Source organism: Aulonocara stuartgranti (genome assembly GCF_965226115.1).
Source record: "Aulonocara stuartgranti genome assembly, chromosome: 4".
NCBI classification, from domain to species: Eukaryota; Metazoa; Chordata; class Actinopteri; order Cichliformes; family Cichlidae; genus Aulonocara; species Aulonocara stuartgranti.
This window is the reverse complement of record NC_138942.1, coordinates 36,534,111-36,552,368: the sequence shown is the minus strand read 5'-3', so window position 1 is coordinate 36,552,368 and position 18,258 is coordinate 36,534,111. Positions and strand designations below refer to the sequence as shown.

The window sequence follows — 18,258 nt, the reverse complement described above, 5'->3', positions numbered from 1 at the left end:
CACAGAGCCACCTTTCACATTTTTGCAGACCCCTTCTCCTTTGATGTGCAAGATGCCCCTTCTGTGCTTCAAATGGAGCTCATTGAGCTGCAGTGCAACTCTGAACTCAAAGCAAAGTTCAGGGAGGTGAGTGGAAAAGCAGACAAGCTTGGACAATTTTTGAGAGACTTGAGCCCTAGTTTCCCTCGGCTTTCCCGAATGTTCAAGTGGACCATGTGCCTTTTTGGTAGCACATACTTGTGCCAAAAGCTCTTCTCCACTTTGAACTTCAATAAGTCCAAGTACAGGTCCAGACTTACGGATGATCATCTTCAAGACATACTGAGGGTCGCAACTGCTTCCTCCCTCAGGCCAAATCTGGCTCGGCTATGCGAGAGGAAACGCTGCCAGGTCTCTAGCAGCAAGGAGTAGGCAAGAGAAGCCATGTTCAGAAGAACAGTTCATTTTCTCCAGTGTTCCATTCATGTTCAGAAGAAGGTTATAGAACTGTTAATACAGACATTTCAATCTAAACACAGCAGATATAGAAGACTGAAAAAAACACACAAGTTCACTGACTAAAAATATCTTATTATTGTTTTATTTATGTATTACAGATTGATTTATTTTCTTATTAATTCTTAATTTGTTTATTTATTTTTAATATTTTGTGTTAAAAAATAAAAATAAAGAGATTTGAGAGGATTGGAATTTTTTTAACCATGCCTTTCTTGTGGAAAACCTAATGCGGCCCAGCCTCACCCAGACTCTGCCTGCAGCGGCCCCCAGCTAAATTGAGTTTGAGACCCCTGTCCTACACCATAAATCAGTAAGAGAGGGTACGACCTCTCTCATGGCCCCAAGTGGTGTGTGCATGCCAGAGCACTCTGGAAGGCACACGGAGTCTTTACAGACTACTAAGGATCAAACCTCTATCATCATGCAATCGATTATACAACTCTAAGCATATATGAGTAAATATTTCTAAGCATCAATCAACAATATAAACCTTACAGCTGGTTTTAATAACAGAATTTATTTGTTTCTCAAATGAGAAAGAGCTATCGAGAAACACTCCTAAATCTTTAGTTCTGAACTTTTCCAGTGGGCCAAGGTCAACATTATCTGCTAATGCTAAATAGGCTGCCGTTATTAACTAATGCTAATTTGATGTGAATTAGCATTATGCACTAATGCTAACACTTTTTAACAATGTGAGTAGCTAATGCTAACACTATTTCCCTTAACTTTATAACATTGTGAACGGCTAATGCTAACACTCTTTTCCCTAGCATTACAACATCTGAGCTGCTAATGCTAAGTAGGCCGCCATTAGCACCTACGTCTATCCATCCATCCATCCATTCGCTTCCGCTTATCCTTTTCAGGGTCGCGGGGGGCGCTGGAGCCTATCCCAGCTGTCATAGGGCGAAAGGCGGGGTACACCCTGGACAGGTCGCCAGTCTGTCGCAGGGCTAACACACAGGGACAGACAACCATTCACACTCACATTCACTCGCACATTCACACCTAGTGGCAATTTGGATTATCCAATTAACCTATCCCCACAAGCTGCATGTCTTTGGACGGTGGGAGGAAGCCGGAGTACCCGGAGGGAACCCACGCAAACACGGGGAGAACATGCAAACTCCACACAGAAAGACCCCGGCCTGATGGTGGAATTGAACTCAGGACCTTCTTGCTGTGCGGCAACAGTGCTAACCATCGTGCCACCGTGCTGCCCACCTACGTCTAATTTAAGGCAAATACGCATTAGAACCTAATGCTCATATCGTTTTCCTTTGCTTTATAGCAATGTGAGCAGCTACTGCTAAATAGCATTAGCTAATAACAGCAGTCTAATTTAATGCAAGTTAGCATCATTTGCATTATAACGATGTGAGGAGTTAATGCTAAGTATGCTGCCATTAGTGGCTAATTCTAATTAGGGGTGAATAATTATTACAAGCTAATGCTAATATCGTTTTCTCTTCCCTTTTAACAATGTGAGCAGCTAGTGCTAGGTAGGCTGAAGCTAGCAGCTAATGCTAAAGCTAAAGATAATTTGATGTGAATTAGCATTACATTAGTGAGGAGTTAATGCTAAGTAGACTGCCATTAGCAGGTAATGCTAATTTAAGGTTAATAGGAATTGGCATCTAATGCTAATACCATATTTTCTTGCTTTAACCCTTTAAAACTGGTCAGAGTGGGCACACTCCGTTTTGCGCAACTATTTTTAAATCCCGGTAGCACTGTAATCACGTGAGCTAGCGCAATAATTTTTTTTGCATATGAAACCTGAGGAGTTGTATTTACATCTTATGCCATCAGCTTGTCCTAGGTTACAGTTTCCTTCCACATATGCTTAGGACTCATATTGCTCTGCTGGAAATAGTTTATTTTGATGCATATGCTGTTATTTTGCAAATTTGCAGTATAATATTTATTTTCGTTTTTCCTGCAGTATATAAAAATTGGTGTATTTCAAAAATAAAACTATGAAGGCACTCAAAATAAATTTCCTGAGGTGGGAAACTATTTTGTGCAACTTTTTTGTATTTACAGTTTTGAGGGATAAGCCTCTTAAATTTCTCTAACTAGAAATATATGTTAAAAAAACAAAAACGATTTTCAATTTTTTTGTAGTTTATTGCACTTTTTTGCAATTTATGTAATTACTATGCACTTAATACATACATATTATTAAAATTTAGGCTGTAATGGTTGTATTGATGTATAGCAACTTGAAATGCTCCCAAAAATGGCTCTACAGCATGTAAAAATATAATATAAGCTCTGGCGGACTTGGTTCTATGGTAGGTCTAAACGGGTTAAATCAATATCAGTAGCTAATCCGATTGTTCAGTCTGACGTCAGGTGAAGTCATTTTTATGCATTTAAGAGCTGTGTTGAATTCAACATTACAAACTGAACATTAGAACTATCCTCTTCTCCAGGATTTTCCTGATTTAACATTTCAATATGACATTTCCAGCGCTTTGTTTTCTCTGCTCACAGACAAAACAGATACACGCATGTATATACAGCCCACGTCCAGCTCTGCATGCACTCCTGCTCCATTTCTATAGAGAATAAACAACGTAACACAATCATTCTCCATTGTTTTCAACTCAACCAGCTGCATTTAATGAAGGAGTTTGAATTTACTTTACAACAGCTGCTGTTGTTTCCTGTCTGCATTCATGTTCTTAACTGTACTCCACACATTCTGAACTGGTGTACCGTAATTGTCGGGCTATAAGCCGCTACTTTTTGCACAAGCTTTGAGCCCTGCGGCTTTTAGTCAGGTGCGGCTTTTCTATGGATTGTCCATGAGCGGATTTGTTTTGTTTGTTCCGCTGTTGTACGGCACTACGTTGCCTGGCGGAAGGATCGGGGTTCAAGAGTGGTATGTTGGTCACATGTCCATCCGTCAGGCAACGTAGTGCAGTACGAGGTAGCGCGAAAAACAAACTTCAAAGTAGCGCTACGCGTTCAGCTGGAGGCCTGGATGATGAGCGGCGATAAACTTGCAAAAAGCAAGTTATGCCCAACTCCACCATTGGATTCTGACAGCGTGGAAAAGTGTGAAAACATCCACGATCACCAACAGATTTCGAAGGGCTGAATGCTGCATGATGGAGAGGAGGACACCGCCACGGCCCTTCTGAGGGTGTTCGACTCTGACACTGACAACGAGGATTTCTTTGGTTTTGAAAGTGACAACGAAAGAAAGAAGCTGAGAGTGGATGACGAAGCCATCCTGAGCCTGTTTGTATCCGACACTGGAGGAGAGGACTTTGGTGGTTTTAGTGCGCAGGAAGATGGTGGTGAATGACTGACTTTTCTTCTTGTTAAAGCCGTATCACTGCACCTGAGCCTAAAAGGTAGTCCGAATCAATTGTTCTGGTGTGCTGTAGGTTATTGTTATGTACTACATTTGTTACTCATTTATGAAGCACAGTACATGTTTTGTACTTGTAATTACCGCTACTTGTACATATACCTAAAAAGTTATGCAAATATGTACCCATAACTTGTTTTTCAAAATATTAATAAAAGGGGTGTGTCTCCAAACAGCCATCTCTTTCCTGACAATTCGCTTTGTGCATATTCTCTTACATATGATAAGTCAACATTGAAACACCTGCGGCTTTTAGTCAGGTGCGGCTAATGTATGTACAAAACAGGATTTTCCCCTGATTTTAGCTTGTGCGGCTAATATTCAGGTGCGCTCTGTAGTCTGGGAAATACGGTAGTTCTTCCTAAAGTACTGCAGTATTCCTGCCAGTACATCCTTTTAGTTTTCCTAACTGTTTCCTCTGATGCTCGTTGCTATTCTTTCCTCAATGCAAATTCATGCTAAGCTCCTTCATATCCATCCCTGTTTCTAAACCTGTAATAATTGCTTTAATGTGTCTTTGGCCTAATTATGAGTCTGTCCATATGTTTGTAGTTCCCCACTTGCTTTGGTTTCTTAGCTCTGATTCTCTCAAATTTATCCTTGAAATCATTTACTGGCATCTCTCCCTCTCACTCCCACTATCCCCAGAACACCAGAGTATTCATCTCCTGGTTTATCCTATGGCCTCTTTGCATTTTCTCCAATCATCCCTGTTTCTAGAGTCTCACCCCATCTGCAGGCAGTCCAAGAGAAACTGCCTCTGCCATTTTCTTCTTCTTAATCTTTGATTTTTCTCTTCACTTTCTCCATTGGGTCTTCTTAGACGCACTTTCCAGAAAGCAGCAACATTTTTTGTGCCCCATTTTTCAAATTGTGCATCTTACTTCAGCTTAATGTGTTTCCTGTTTTGTTTTTACACAGGTCATGTAAAAGAAATCCTACCAGAGACTCGACAAAGCTGAACTGAAAGACAGCACAGGCAATAAATCAGAGCAGCACAGAACTTAAGCTCATGGTCCATAGAAGCTGGGCTCTACAGGTGTACCAGGACAAGCTTAGTGTAAGTCCCTCGAAAAAGTTTCACTTGTGCTGTTTCGGTGTAAATTACTGGTTTGTTTGAACAATTTCATCAGCTGAACCATAAATACTCCAAAACAATTTCTTTGTGACTCAGTGTGATTTTGCATTTTGTAATATTAGCATGTCAAACTCTACATTCTCTACACAGATGAGAAATGAAGTGTATTTAATAATAAAAGTTATCTCTCAGAGACAAAGTTAGTGTCTCATTCAGGTCTGTATCTGAGTAGCCTCAGACACATGCAGTGCTCATATTTTCTGTTTTGTGTGTCACTCAGACCTCTTCCTGACAGCAGCAGCAATTTCATTTAAAGTCCCATTCACTGATACAGGCTGCTGGAGCTCCAACCAGGAGGGTACACACATGATCCAGGGAAAAAAATTATATATGGTCTCTTAGATAAATATTAAGAGGTCCTGTGTTTTACTAAAAAATCAAAGTAGTAAAACACAGGACCTTTGGGTTAGATATAAGGTGATTTGACAAATCATGTCTGTTGTAAATGAGTAAGCCATTTATCGACCTGACTCAGGTTTTAAATCATCATCAGAAAAGACTGAATCCTGACCTGAGAATTGTACACTTTGGACTCTCCACTGCAGAAAATAGAAGCTTCAGTCCTGAATCCTGCAGGTTGTTGTTACCCAGATCCAGCTCTGTCAGACGGGAGGACTGGGAGCTCAGGACTGAGGACAGAGCTTCACAGCTTCTGTCTGACAGGTTACAGCCACTCAGTCTGAAGAAAGGATGACAAGAAGACATGAAACACTTGTGTTAAAGTATATTCATGGTGCCATGAGGAGCTACTACATTTACAATATTTCAACACTGTTTCAGGACATGCTGGAATCCTTATTGCCTCATGTTACAAAAGACAAATGTGGCAGTTTAGTGTGATTTGGATGGATTCATTAAAAAAACAAAACATAAACACTGTTAATTTTTTCCAAATGAAATTGATTAAATGATGTTAATTGATGAAAAAAAAATCGATATTGCTTGATCTGACCTCAGCGTTTCCAGTTTGCAGTATTGACTCTTCATCCCAGCAGACAGAAGCTTCAGTCCTGAATCCTGCAGGTTGTTGTTACCCAGGTCCAGCTCTGTCAGATGGGAGGACTGGGAGCTCAGGACTGAGGACAGAGCTTCACAGCTTCTGTCTGACAGGTTACAGCCACTCAGTCTGAAGAAAGGATGACAAGAAGACATGAAACACTTGTGTTAAAGTATATTCATGGTGCCATGAGGAGCTACTACATTTACAATATTTCAACACTGTTTCAGGACATGCTGGAATCCTTATTGCCTCATGTTACAAAAGACAAATGTGGCAGTTTAGTGTGATTTGGATGGATTCATTAAAAAAACAAAACATAAACACTGTTAATTTTTTCCAAATGAAATTGATTAAATGATGTTAATTGATGAAAAAAAAATCGATATTGCTTGATCTGACCTCAGCGTTTCCAGTTTGCAGTATTGACTCTTCATCCCAGCAGACAGAAGCTTCACTCCTGAATCCTGCAGGTTGTTGTTACCCAGGTCCAGCTCTGTCAGATGGGAGGACTGGGAGCTCAGGACTGAGGACAGAGCTTCACAGCTTCTGTCTGACAGGTTACAGCCACTCAGTCTGAAATCAAGGTGGAAGGGAGACAAGATCAACCAAACAAATCAGAGCTTTATTGCTTTTTTATTGTTTTTAAGCAGAAATCAGTGAGGTGCTGGTAGATTCTGTTCTTTTGGTTTATTACCCAACAACACACACATACACTAATATTTGTGACTTTTGTAATAGTAGCATTTACAATGCAAAGCAACAGCGATCACAGATTGAAGGGGCCTGAATAAAACTACAATGCAGTGATTTTTAAGATGACCTGTTCTTCCAATTTCCAACAACAGATTTCTCCAACCTTACAGTTAAAAATAATTCTTTATCTCATACTGAATCTTGGTGCACCTCCCCCCAGTTTATTAAAATGGAGTGGTACTGAAGTTGCTGTAAGTGATGTGTGATGCCACTGATTTCCTTTCTGATCCAATACAAAGTAAAATTCAGGCTGGTATCTGCGATACTGATGAAAACTATTCCTTCAGAATCAATACAAGACATCATAAGAAAATATGATGTTTTGTATAACATAAAAAGCCTGAATTTTAAAACATTCAGTTAATAATCAAAAACAGATGTGACTGAAAATAATAAAACTGAGAAACATTTTATGGCCATTCGATCCTTTTACAACCATTGCAAGAGCTTGGTTGGCATAGCCGGCAATACGTTGGATAGTAATAAGTCCGGTGGGTGATGGGCTCCACCAGGGCTGCCCTTTGTCACTGATTCTGTTCATAAATTTTATGTTTAAAGGCTGTATCAAAAGTTCATTCAAGTTACAATATTGTGGTCAAAAGTTCTCCTTTTTTCTTTTATACTATACAACTACGCTGTCTCATGGTTTTAGGACATGGATCTGTCATGGAAGAAATCTATGACCACTTTTAATCAACATTTTAAAAATAAACATGATCACAGATTTACTCACAGAGCTTTGTTGGAGGCTTTGACCACTGGCAGCAGCCTCAGAAGAGCCTCCTCTGAAGCAGAGTATTTCTTCAGGTCAAACACATCCAGATCTTCTTCTGATGACAGTAAGATGAAGACCAGAGCTGACCACTGAGCAGGAGACAGTTCACCTGTGGAGAGACTTCCTGATCTCAGGGACTGTTGGATCTCCTCCACTAGAGAACGATCATCCAGTTCATTCAGACAGTGGATCAGATTGATGCTTTTCTCTGCAGACAGATTCTCACTGAGCTTCTTCTTGATGTACTGGACTGTTTCCTGATTGGTCTGTGAGCTACTTCCTGTCTGTGTCAGCAGACCTCGTAGGAGAGTCTGATTGGTCTGCAGTGAAAGACCCAGGAGGAAGCGGAGGAACAAGTCCAGGTGTCCATTTGGACTCTGTAAGGCCTTGTCCACAGCACTCTGGTGGAGAGATTGAAGTTTTGGTTTGTTAAATAGTTTAGACCATGTAGAGGTTGTTTGTTGTTCTTCCAGCAGATTGAGTCCAGAGTTGATGAAGGTCAGATGGACATGAAGAGCAGCCAGAAACTCCTGAACACTCAGATGGATGAAGCAGAACACCTTGTCCTGGTACAGTCCGCTCTCCTCTTTAAAGATCTGTGTGAACACTCCTGAGTACACTGAGGCTGCTCTGATATCGATGCCACACTCTGTCAGGTCTGATTCATAGAAGATCAGGTTTCCTTTCTGCAGCTGATCAAAAGCCAGTTTTCCCAGAGACTCCATCATCTTCCTGCTCTCTGGACTCCAGTGTGGATCTGTCTCAGCTCCTCCATCATACTTGACCTTCTTCACTTTGGCCTGAACCACCAGGAAGTGGATGTACATCTCAGTCAGGGTCTTGGGCAGCTGTCCTCCCTCTCTGGTTTCCAGCACATCCTCCAGAACTGTAGCAGTGATCCAGCAGAAGACTGGGATGTGGCACATGATGTGGAGGCTTCGTGATGTCTTGATGTGGGAGATGATCCTGCTGGCCTGCTCCTCATCTCTGAATCTCTTCCTGAAGTACTCCTCCTTCTGTGGGTCAGTGAACCCTCTGACCTCTGTCACCATGCCAACACAGTCAGGAGGGATCTGATTGGCTGCTGCAGGTCGTGTGGTTATCCAGAGGCGAGCAGAGGGAAGCAGTTTCCCCCTGATGAGGTTTATCAGCAGCACATCCACTGAGGTGGACTTTCTAGGGTCAGTTAGGATTGTAGTTTTGTGGAAGTCCAGAGGAAGTCGACACTCATCCAGACCATCAAAGATGAACACAACCTGGAAGTCTTCAAAGCTGCAGATTCCTGCTTCTTTGGTTTCAGTAAAGAAGTGATGAACAAGTCCCACCAAGCTGAACTTTTCCTCTTTCAGCACATTCAGCTCTCTGAAAGTGAATGGAAATATGAACTGGATGTCCTGGTTGGCTTTGTATTCAGCCCAGTCCAGGCTGTATTTCTGTGTTAAGACTGTTTTCCCAATGCCAGCCACTCCCTTTGTCAGCACTGTTCTGATTGGTTCATCTCTTCCAGGTGAGGCTTTAAAGATGTCTTCTTGTCTGATGGTTGTTTCTGGTCTGTCTGGTTTCCTGGATGCTGTTTCAATCTGTCTGACCTCATGTTCATCATTGACCTCTGCAGTCCCTCCCTCTGTGATGTAGAGCTCTGTGTAGATCTGATTCAGGAGGGTTGGGTTTCCTGCTTTAGCGATGCCCTCAAACACACACTGGAACTTCTTCTTCAGGGTGGATTTAAGGTTACGATGACAAACTGCAGCTTGAAGTTCTGAATGAGAAGAAAAATAAACACTCAATTCCAAAAAGAACTAATCTTTAAAACATGTTGCTCCATCTTCCATCTCTGGAAAATGTCTCATTTATCCAGCAGCTTAAATCTTTAGATAAATCCTCTTACGTCTCTGCAGACGGTCAGCCAGCTCCTCCTGCTTCATTCTCCTCAGGAAGTCCACTGTGATCTTCACAAACGCCTCTCTGCTGCTGCTCCTCTGACTCTCTAAGCATTCTGGGTAATCTGGACTCAGAACCTTCTGGATCTTCTTCAGCTCGTTCTTCACAAAAGTGATGATGTTGTCCTCCAGCAGCTGGAACAGAATATTTATGAATGAGCCAATCAGACTGAAATCATGGAGCCAAACATCAGATCCATGTTGGACACACTGACGATCCACTGGTCTACAAAGAGCAGCATGGAGATGACTGTGAACAGAACAGATGTAACAGTAGTTGTTGTACATGTACAGACCATAAATATGGAGTCCAGCTGTGTTTGATGCTGCTGGGCAGACTGACCACTGGGAACCTCTGAGCTCTGCTGGTCCACTCTGTGGAGGAACCATGAAGGATTAGATCCACACAGGATAAAGATCCAGGAGTTTCTGCTCAAATAACTTCATCTGAATCAAGTCTGTCAAGTTTTAAACTCTCAGATTGTGAACATATCAGTAATTTTCAGTCTGTTTTCATGGACGTCCTTTCAGTGGTGATGTCAGGGATGATTTTGAAGAAGCTCATCAAACTGAACCATCAGCAGATCACTGCTCCAAAACCAGAACATGATCCGAGTCTCCCTCCACCACCAGAACACCAGCTTTACTAACGTGGTAGATCAGTGTAGTACAGATCAATAACTGATGAGTCATTTGATCAAAATCACTGAGTGCTTCACGTCTGACCCTCTGATGCTTCTGTAGACATTTTGCATATTTAATGAATGTCTGACAGTTTTACATTCATTCTATGAACACAGTGGAAATGTTGTGTTATAGTCTCCATGTTGTTTCCAGCATCATAAATTCTTAAGTTCAGAAAATTAGATTCTTTCTTCACAGCTGAAAAACAACAACATTTATTCTCTATTGAAATCTGCATCGTCCACTCCAAAGGTCACAATCTGAAGGTAACATCTGGTTTTGTTCCCTGTGGTTAACTCTGAGCATCAGTATGGTGGGATTTATCCACTACATCCACACCACTGTGGTTCAGTGTTGTCCTGATGGAGTAACAGCAGCCAGTATGATCCAGGCTTTAGCTGCTGGGTCTCTGTGTGACCTCTCAGACTGTTTAACAGATCAGACACAAAGAGAATCAGAGCAGCTCTGTTCTTTAAAGACAAACATGAACCCACTCAGGTCACACTTTCCCCACAGATATGAGCATCACTGTCCTCAAACAGCAAATGACCAAGTCGAACATTTGGATCTTTTCTCTTTCATTGTTTTCTTTTTAATGAATCTTTGTAACAATCTGAGGATGTTTCAGGTCATATTTATCCAGGAAACACAAACATGTAAAGGAGTCATCACAGCTCTCTGACCTCGTTGCTCCAGGTTCACCACTGAAGTCTGGAACGTCGCCTTTGGACCCGTCACTCCTCACAGACGGACAGCTGGACCCTGCAGACTGTGACCTCTGACCTCTGCAGACACAAACATGATTGAAGCAGCTGTGATCACACAGACTGCAGATAATGCAGCTGTTTCCTGTCAGTAACATCCTCTTAGATTAGAGTTCAGCTTTTTACAGGAAAACTGGACAAAACTGATTTTTGTTACAAACTCATTTTCATTTCCTCTCAGCTCACAAACACAGTCAGACAATCAACCAGAGTCAACACTGATTATAATGTCAGTGCAGAATTATTTCTGTTACTCAGTGAGTTCAGCTCTCTGACCTCGTTGCTCCAGGTTCACCACTGAAGTCTGGCTGTTGACCTTTGGACCGGTCACTCCTCACAGACGGACAGCTGGACCCTGCAGACTCTGCTCTGTCCTCCTCTTCCTCCATCATCATCTTCAGTCAGTCTGAGAGGTAAACCACAAACACTCAGTGAGTTCACATTAACAGGAGGAACTGAGTTACAGTCGCTGACCTCTGACCTGTCATGTGACCATGAAACCAGGTCAATGTGTCTGTAGGTTCAGTCATCCAGGTCATGTGATCTAAGGAGCTTGGAGAGAAAAGAGACGTCTTTAAGTTTCTGGAAGACGTTTCATCTGAGAAGCTTCTTCAGCTCTAAAACCAAACGGTGGAGAGTCCCAGATATTTAAACCTGAGAGGGAAAGAAAGCATGTCGCTGACCCACCACTGATGTTATTTCAAGGAGGAAACTGAGAGCCTTTGCACCAGGAGCACAAACATCAGCTCCAGCAATGATCCACTGATGTGTTTTTATTCCATGTATGAATGTTGTTATTGACAGAGATGACGTTTGTGTGTCAGTGATGCAGTGACTGTTGTTGTTACCTGTACAGGCTGGTTAGACTCTATGAAACAGATCATACAGATCTCTGCATGTTAGAAGAGACTATTAAAGGTCATGAATGAGACAAAGGCAGGGAGGCGTCCTTTACAGCTAAACAGCAGAGTGAGAGAACAGCCAGCACCTCTACATTTATCACATTATACAGCACATGTATGATACTGACAGGGATGAGAAGAATTTAGTGATTCTGATCCCATCATTGATATTACTTATTGATTCTCAGTAGCTCTGCTCTGACAGTCACCACCATCACTGAGCAGCATATCAAAGACATTTGTGCACATTAACTGCATGTTGTGGCTCAAATGTTTGTGCATGTTGGAGGCATTTCCTCTTTGTTGTGATCAGTGTTGGTCATTACTCAAAACAGTCATTATTACACATATTACACAGAACACTTTGATTAAAAGTAATGGAGTACGTTACTTCATTACTCCTCATAACATTACTTTGATGTTAAAATGAACAAATGAGCATGTAACAACATAAAGCTGAGGTACAGCCCCACACACCAACACAGATCCTGATGAGGTCACGTGATGTTTCTCTGAGTGTTTATGAACACAAATCAAAGATGAAACAGCACAAAGACACTTCAAAGTGATTCTACTGTAGAAACATGAACAGGTAGAAACCTGCAGCCTGACTGCTCATCACTTTGTTACCTGTTCAAGTTCAGCAGCAGCAGCTCACTTTATCACTGGTGTCAAGCCAGCCTCCAATTCGAGACTTGCAGTCAAGCCAGCCTCCAGTTTGTTTTACGTTCCCTGTGTATTCAAAGTATTACGGGAATGGATGTGGAAACCGGATTTCAAAATAAAAGCCAACTTCGAGTGAATTAACAGATATGTTAAGAACATAATAACATATAATTTAGGCTTTTTTTTTTTTTACAAACTCTAATGTTAGATCTATATGACACAGCCTTGTACCCTAATTGTGCCCTGTCACTATCAAGGCCATCTTATTTTGGATTTCAAAGTAAAAGCCCTGTGAATCTTCATTTTTGAACTACTCTTTCAATGACTTAATAATGCTCTTAAAAGCAAAAGTCGTATTTCCAAATACTATTTGAACTTTATATCAACACTTTCCAACCACAGTCTTTTTACAGTGATACCATATCAATATCAAGTCATTCTGATTATGCCTTACAAAATAAAAGCCTTTTTAAATTGTCCATAATTGACCTAACTTTCAGTGATTTCAAAATGTTTTAAAATGGAAATTTCCTGTTTCCACAGGGTAATTCCACTCCAGATCAACAGTATACAACCTCACGATGTTACCATATCAATATCAAGACATTCTGATATTGCTTTAAAAAATAAAAGCATTTTCAAACTGCCCATATCTGAGTTGCTCCTGGAACAATTTCAAAATGCTCTAAAATGGCACATTCCTGTTTCCACAGGGTAATTCCACTCCAGATCAACAGTATACAGCCCCACAGTGATACCATATCAATATCAAGTCATTCTGATTTTGCTCTCAAAAATAAAAGCCTTTTCAAATTGTCCATAATTGACCTAACTTTCAGTGATTTCAAAATGCTCTAAAAAGGAAAATTCCTGTTTCCACAGGGTAATTCCACCTTAGATCAACAGTATACAACCTCACGATGTTACCATATCAATATGAAGTCATTCTGATTTTGCTTTCAAAAATAAAAGCATTTTCAAACTGCCCATATCTGACTTGATCCTGGAACAATTTCAAAATGCTCTAAAAGTGAAAATTCCTGTTTCCACAGGGTAATTCCACCTTAGATCAACAGTATACAGCCCCACAGTGATACCATATCAATATCAAGTCATTCTGATTATGCCTTCCAAAGTAAAAGCCTTTTCAAATTGTCCACAATTGACCTAACTTTCAGTGATTTCAAAATGCTCTAAAATGGAAATTTCCTTTTTCCACAGGGTAATTCCACCTTAGATCAACAGTATACAGCCCCACAGTGATACCATATCAATATCAAGTCATTCTGATTATGCCTTCCAAAGTAAAAGCCTTTTCAAATTGTCCACAATTGACCTAACTTTCAGTGATTTCAAAATGCTCTAAAATGGAAATTTCCTGTTTCCACAGGGTAATTCCACCTTAGATCAACAGTATACAACCTCACGATGTTACCATATCAATATGAAGTCATTCTGATTTTGCTTTCAAAAATAAAAGCATTTTCAAACTGCCCATATCTGACTTGATCCTGGAACAATTTCAAAATGCTCTAAAAGTGAAAATTCCTGTTTCCACAGGGTAATTCCACCTTAGATCAACAGTATACAGCCCCACAGTGATACCATATCAATATCAAGTCATTCTGATTATGCCTTCCAAAGTAAAAGCCTTTTCAAATTGTCCACAATTGACCTAACTTTCAGTGATTTCAAAATGCTCTAAAATGGAAATTTCCTTTTTCCACAGGGTAATTCCACCTTAGATCAACAGTATACAGCCCCACAGTGATACCATATCAATATCAAGTCATTCTGATTATGCCTTCCAAAGTAAAAGCCTTTTCAAATTGTCCATAATTGACCTAACTTTCAGTGATTTCAAAATGCTCTAAAAAGGAAAATTCTTGTTTCCACAGGGTAATTCCACCTTAGATCAACAGTATACAGCCCCACAGTGATACCATATCAATATCAAGTCATTCTGATTTTGCTTTCAAAAATAAAAGCATTTTCAAACTGCCCATATCTGACTTGATCCTGGAACAATTTCAAAATGCTCTAAAATGGAAAATTCCTGTTTCCACAGGGTAATTCCACCTTAGATCAACAGTATACAGCCCCACAGTGATACCATATCAATATCAAGTCATTCTGATTATGCCTTCCAAAGTAAAAGCCTTTTCAAATTGTCCACAATTGACCTAACTTTCAGTGATTTCAAAATGCTCTAAAATGGAAATTTCCTGTTTCCACAGGGTAATTCCACCTTAGATCAACAGTATACAGCCCCACAGTGATACCATATCAATATCAAGTCATTCTGATTTTGCTTTCAAAAATAAAAGCATTTTCAAACTGCCCATATCTGACTTGATCCTGGAACAATTTCAAAATGCTCTAAAATGGAAAATTCCTGTTTCCACAGGGTAATTCCACCTTAGATCAACAGTATACAGCCCCACAGTGATACCATATCAATATCAAGTCATTCTGATTATGCCTTCCAAAATAAATGCCCTTTCAAATTGAGCATATATACGACCTACTTTTTTAACGATTTCAAAATGTTCTTAAAAAGAATTTTGCTGTTTCCACAGGATAATTTCACTTTAGGTCAACAGTATACAACCTCACGATGTTACCACATCAATATCAAGTCATTCTGATTATGCCTTCCAAAATAAAAGACTTTTCAAATTGCCAAGATACGACCTACTCTTTTAAAGATTTCAAAATGCTCTAAGATGGAAAATTGCTGTTTCCACAGCATAATTCCACTTTAGATCAATAGTATCCAACCCCACAGTGATACCATATCAATTTCAAGTCATTCTGATTTTGCCTTCCAAAATAATGGAAGCTGAAATTGCCACTAGGTTGTAATTGATAGTACGTTTATATTTTAAGTCTGTGGAAAGATGTCATGGTTGGTTTGCAAGCTGTTTTGTAATTTCTTTATTTAGAATGACATCTTTCCACAGACTTAAAATATAAACGTACTATCAATTACAACCTAGTGGCAATTTCAGCTTCCATTATTTTGGAAGGCAAAATCAGAATGACTTGAAATTGAAGTGGTACCATGGTGTGGATGTACACTTTTGATCTAACATGGATTCATCCTGTGGAAAGAGCAAGTTTCATTTTTAGAGCGTTCTGAATTCTTTAAAAGAGTAGGTCGTATATCGGCAATTTGAAAAGTCTTTTATTTTGGAAGGCAACATCAGACTGATTTGATATTGATATGGTATCACTGTGGGGTTGGATACTATTGATCTAAAGTGGAATTATGCTGTGGAAACAGCAATTTTCCATCTTAGAGCATTTTGAATTCGCTCCAAGAGTAAGTCATATATGGGCAAATTGAAAAAGCTTTTATTTTGAAAAGCAAAATCAGACTGACTTGAAATTCATGGTAGCATCGTGAGGTTGTATACTGTTGATCTAAAGTGGAATTACCCTGTGGAAACTGAAATCTTCCTTTTTAGAGCATTCTGAAATCACTGAAAGTTAGGTAAATTATGGGCATTTTCAACAGGCCATTATTTTGGAAGGCATAATCAGAATGACTTGAAATTGATATGGTAACATCGTGAGGTTGTATACTGTTGACCTAAAGTGAAATTATCCTGTGGAAACAGCAAAATTCTTTTTAAGAACATTTTGAAATCGTTAAAAAAGTAGGTCGTATATATGCTCAATTTGAAAGGGCATTTATTTTGGAAGGCATCATCAGAATGACTTGATATTGATATGGTATCACTGTGGGGCTGTATACTGTTGATCTAAGGTGGAATTACCCTGTGGAAACAGGAATTTTCACTTTTAGAGCATTTTGAAATTGTTCCAGGATCAAGTCAGATATGGGCAGTTTGAAAATGCTTTTATTTTTGAAAGCAAAATCAGAATGACTTGATATTGATATGGTAACATCGTGAGGTTGTATACTGTTGATCTAAGGTGGAATTACCCTGTGGAAACAGGAATTTTCCTTTTTAGAGCATTTTGAAATCACTGAAAGTTAGGTCAATTATGGACAATTTGAAAAGGCTTTTATTTTTGAGAGCAAAATCAGAATGACTTGATATTGATATGGTATCACTGTGGGGCTGTATACTGTTGATCTGGAGTGGAATTACCCTGTGGAAACAGGAATGTGCCATTTTAGAGCATTTTGAAATTGTTCCAGGAGCAACTCAGATATGGGCAGTTTGAAAATGCTTTTATTTTTTAAAGCAATATCAGAATGTCTTGATATTGATATGGTAACATCGTGAGGTTGTATACTGTTGATCTGGAGTGGAATTACCCTGTGGAAACAGGAAATTTCCATTTTAAAACATTTTGAAATCACTGAAAGTTAGGTCAATTATGGACAATTTAAAAAGGCTTTTATTTTGGAAGGCATAATCAGAGTGACTTGATATTGATATGGTATCACTGTGGGGCTGTATACTGTTGATCTAAGGTGGAATTACCCTGTGGAAACAAGAATTTTTCATTTTAGAGCATTTTGAATCATTAAAAGATTAAGTCAATTATGGACAATTTCAAAGGGCCATTACTATGAAAGGCAAAATCAGACTGACTTGATATTGATATGGTATCACTGTAAAAAGACTGTGGTTGGAAAGTGTTGATATAAAGTTCAAATAGTATTTGGAAATACGACTTTTGCTTTTAAGAGCATTATTAAGTCATTGAAAGAGTAGTTCAAAAATGAAGATTCACAGGGCTTTTACTTTGAAATCCAAAATAAGATGGCCTTGATAGTGACAGGGCACAATTAGGGTACAAGGCTGTGTCATATAGATCTAACATTAGAGTTTGTAAAAAAAAAAAAAAAGCCTAAATTATATGTTATTATGTTCTTAACATATCTGTTAATTCACTCGAAGTTGGCTTTTATTTTGAAATCCGGTTTCCACATCCATTCCCGTAATACTTTGAATACACAGGGAACGTAAAACAAACTGGAGGCTGGCTTGACTGCAAGTCTCGAATTGGAGGCTGGCTTGACACAAGTACTTTATCACGGTGCTGGTCTGGGGTCAGTGTTTACTCAGCTTTAACCTCACTCTGGGTTCTTGGCTAGCTTAGCGTTAGCTTAGTGTTAGCATGCTGTGTGCTAGCTTAGCGTCAGAGCTCTGCAGGTGTCTCGTGTGTAAATATTAATCACAGTGACAGTAAAGGAGGTAAAGGGCTGTGACGTCATCACGTACGCTGCGTCCTCTGTGGGCTCTGAGTGAACTCAAAGTACAAACTACAAGTACACAAACACGAACGTAGCTCAGAGTGGCGGACACACTCGGCCTCGTTGGTCCAGCTGTGAGTCCGTTACCGTGAACTATGGAGCGGCAGATTTGTGCTGAACTAAGCTGCACACAGCTGATGTTAGCCAGGAAACATTACACACTGACTTTAATGGAGAGACCGGAAATACAAACACACACAGTTTGTTGTGTGAAGAAATCAAACACGAGCTGAACAAACAGTAAAGTTCCTAAAGACAAACTGTTAAAGGAGGAAACAAAGCAAACTTACAGTTTCTTCACACACCAACAACAAGCTCCACTCCACACCTGGACACTAAACACGGACACACAGGTGAGCTGCTTCCTGGAAGGAGGCGGGGCTCCACCTGAAACTCAGCACAGGTGGGAGGGGCTCAGCTCTGTGTGTGCTGATGTGTTAACTTTAAAAATATGCCGTCTGACTGCTCAGACTGAGTCAGAGTAAAGTTCACATGCTGACGTGTGGAGACATGA

General features: G+C 40.0%; 1 protein-coding gene across 1 annotated transcript in view; it reads right to left on the bottom strand.

The window, feature by feature from the left end:
* LOC309704929 (protein NLRC3-like) overlaps window positions 1-18,217 on the bottom strand; it is a 24,929-nt gene extending 6,712 nt beyond the window's left edge. Inside the window, exons 1-9 of the mRNA XM_082530442.1 lie at window positions 18,035-18,217; window positions 11,217-11,346; window positions 10,860-10,961; window positions 9,789-9,867; window positions 9,441-9,627; window positions 7,511-9,311; window positions 6,424-6,597; window positions 5,977-6,150; window positions 5,536-5,703 (exon numbers count right to left, since the gene is read on the bottom strand). Coding sequence (XP_082386568.1) covers window positions 5,536-5,703; window positions 5,977-6,150; window positions 6,424-6,597; window positions 7,511-9,311; window positions 9,441-9,627; window positions 9,789-9,867; window positions 10,860-10,961; window positions 11,217-11,335 — 2,804 coding nt within the window. The 5' untranslated portion in view covers window positions 11,336-11,346; window positions 18,035-18,217. The remainder of the gene's footprint in view (window positions 1-5,535; window positions 5,704-5,976; window positions 6,151-6,423; window positions 6,598-7,510; window positions 9,312-9,440; window positions 9,628-9,788; window positions 9,868-10,859; window positions 10,962-11,216; window positions 11,347-18,034) is intronic.
* Between the last annotated feature and the right edge of the window lie 41 nt (window positions 18,218-18,258).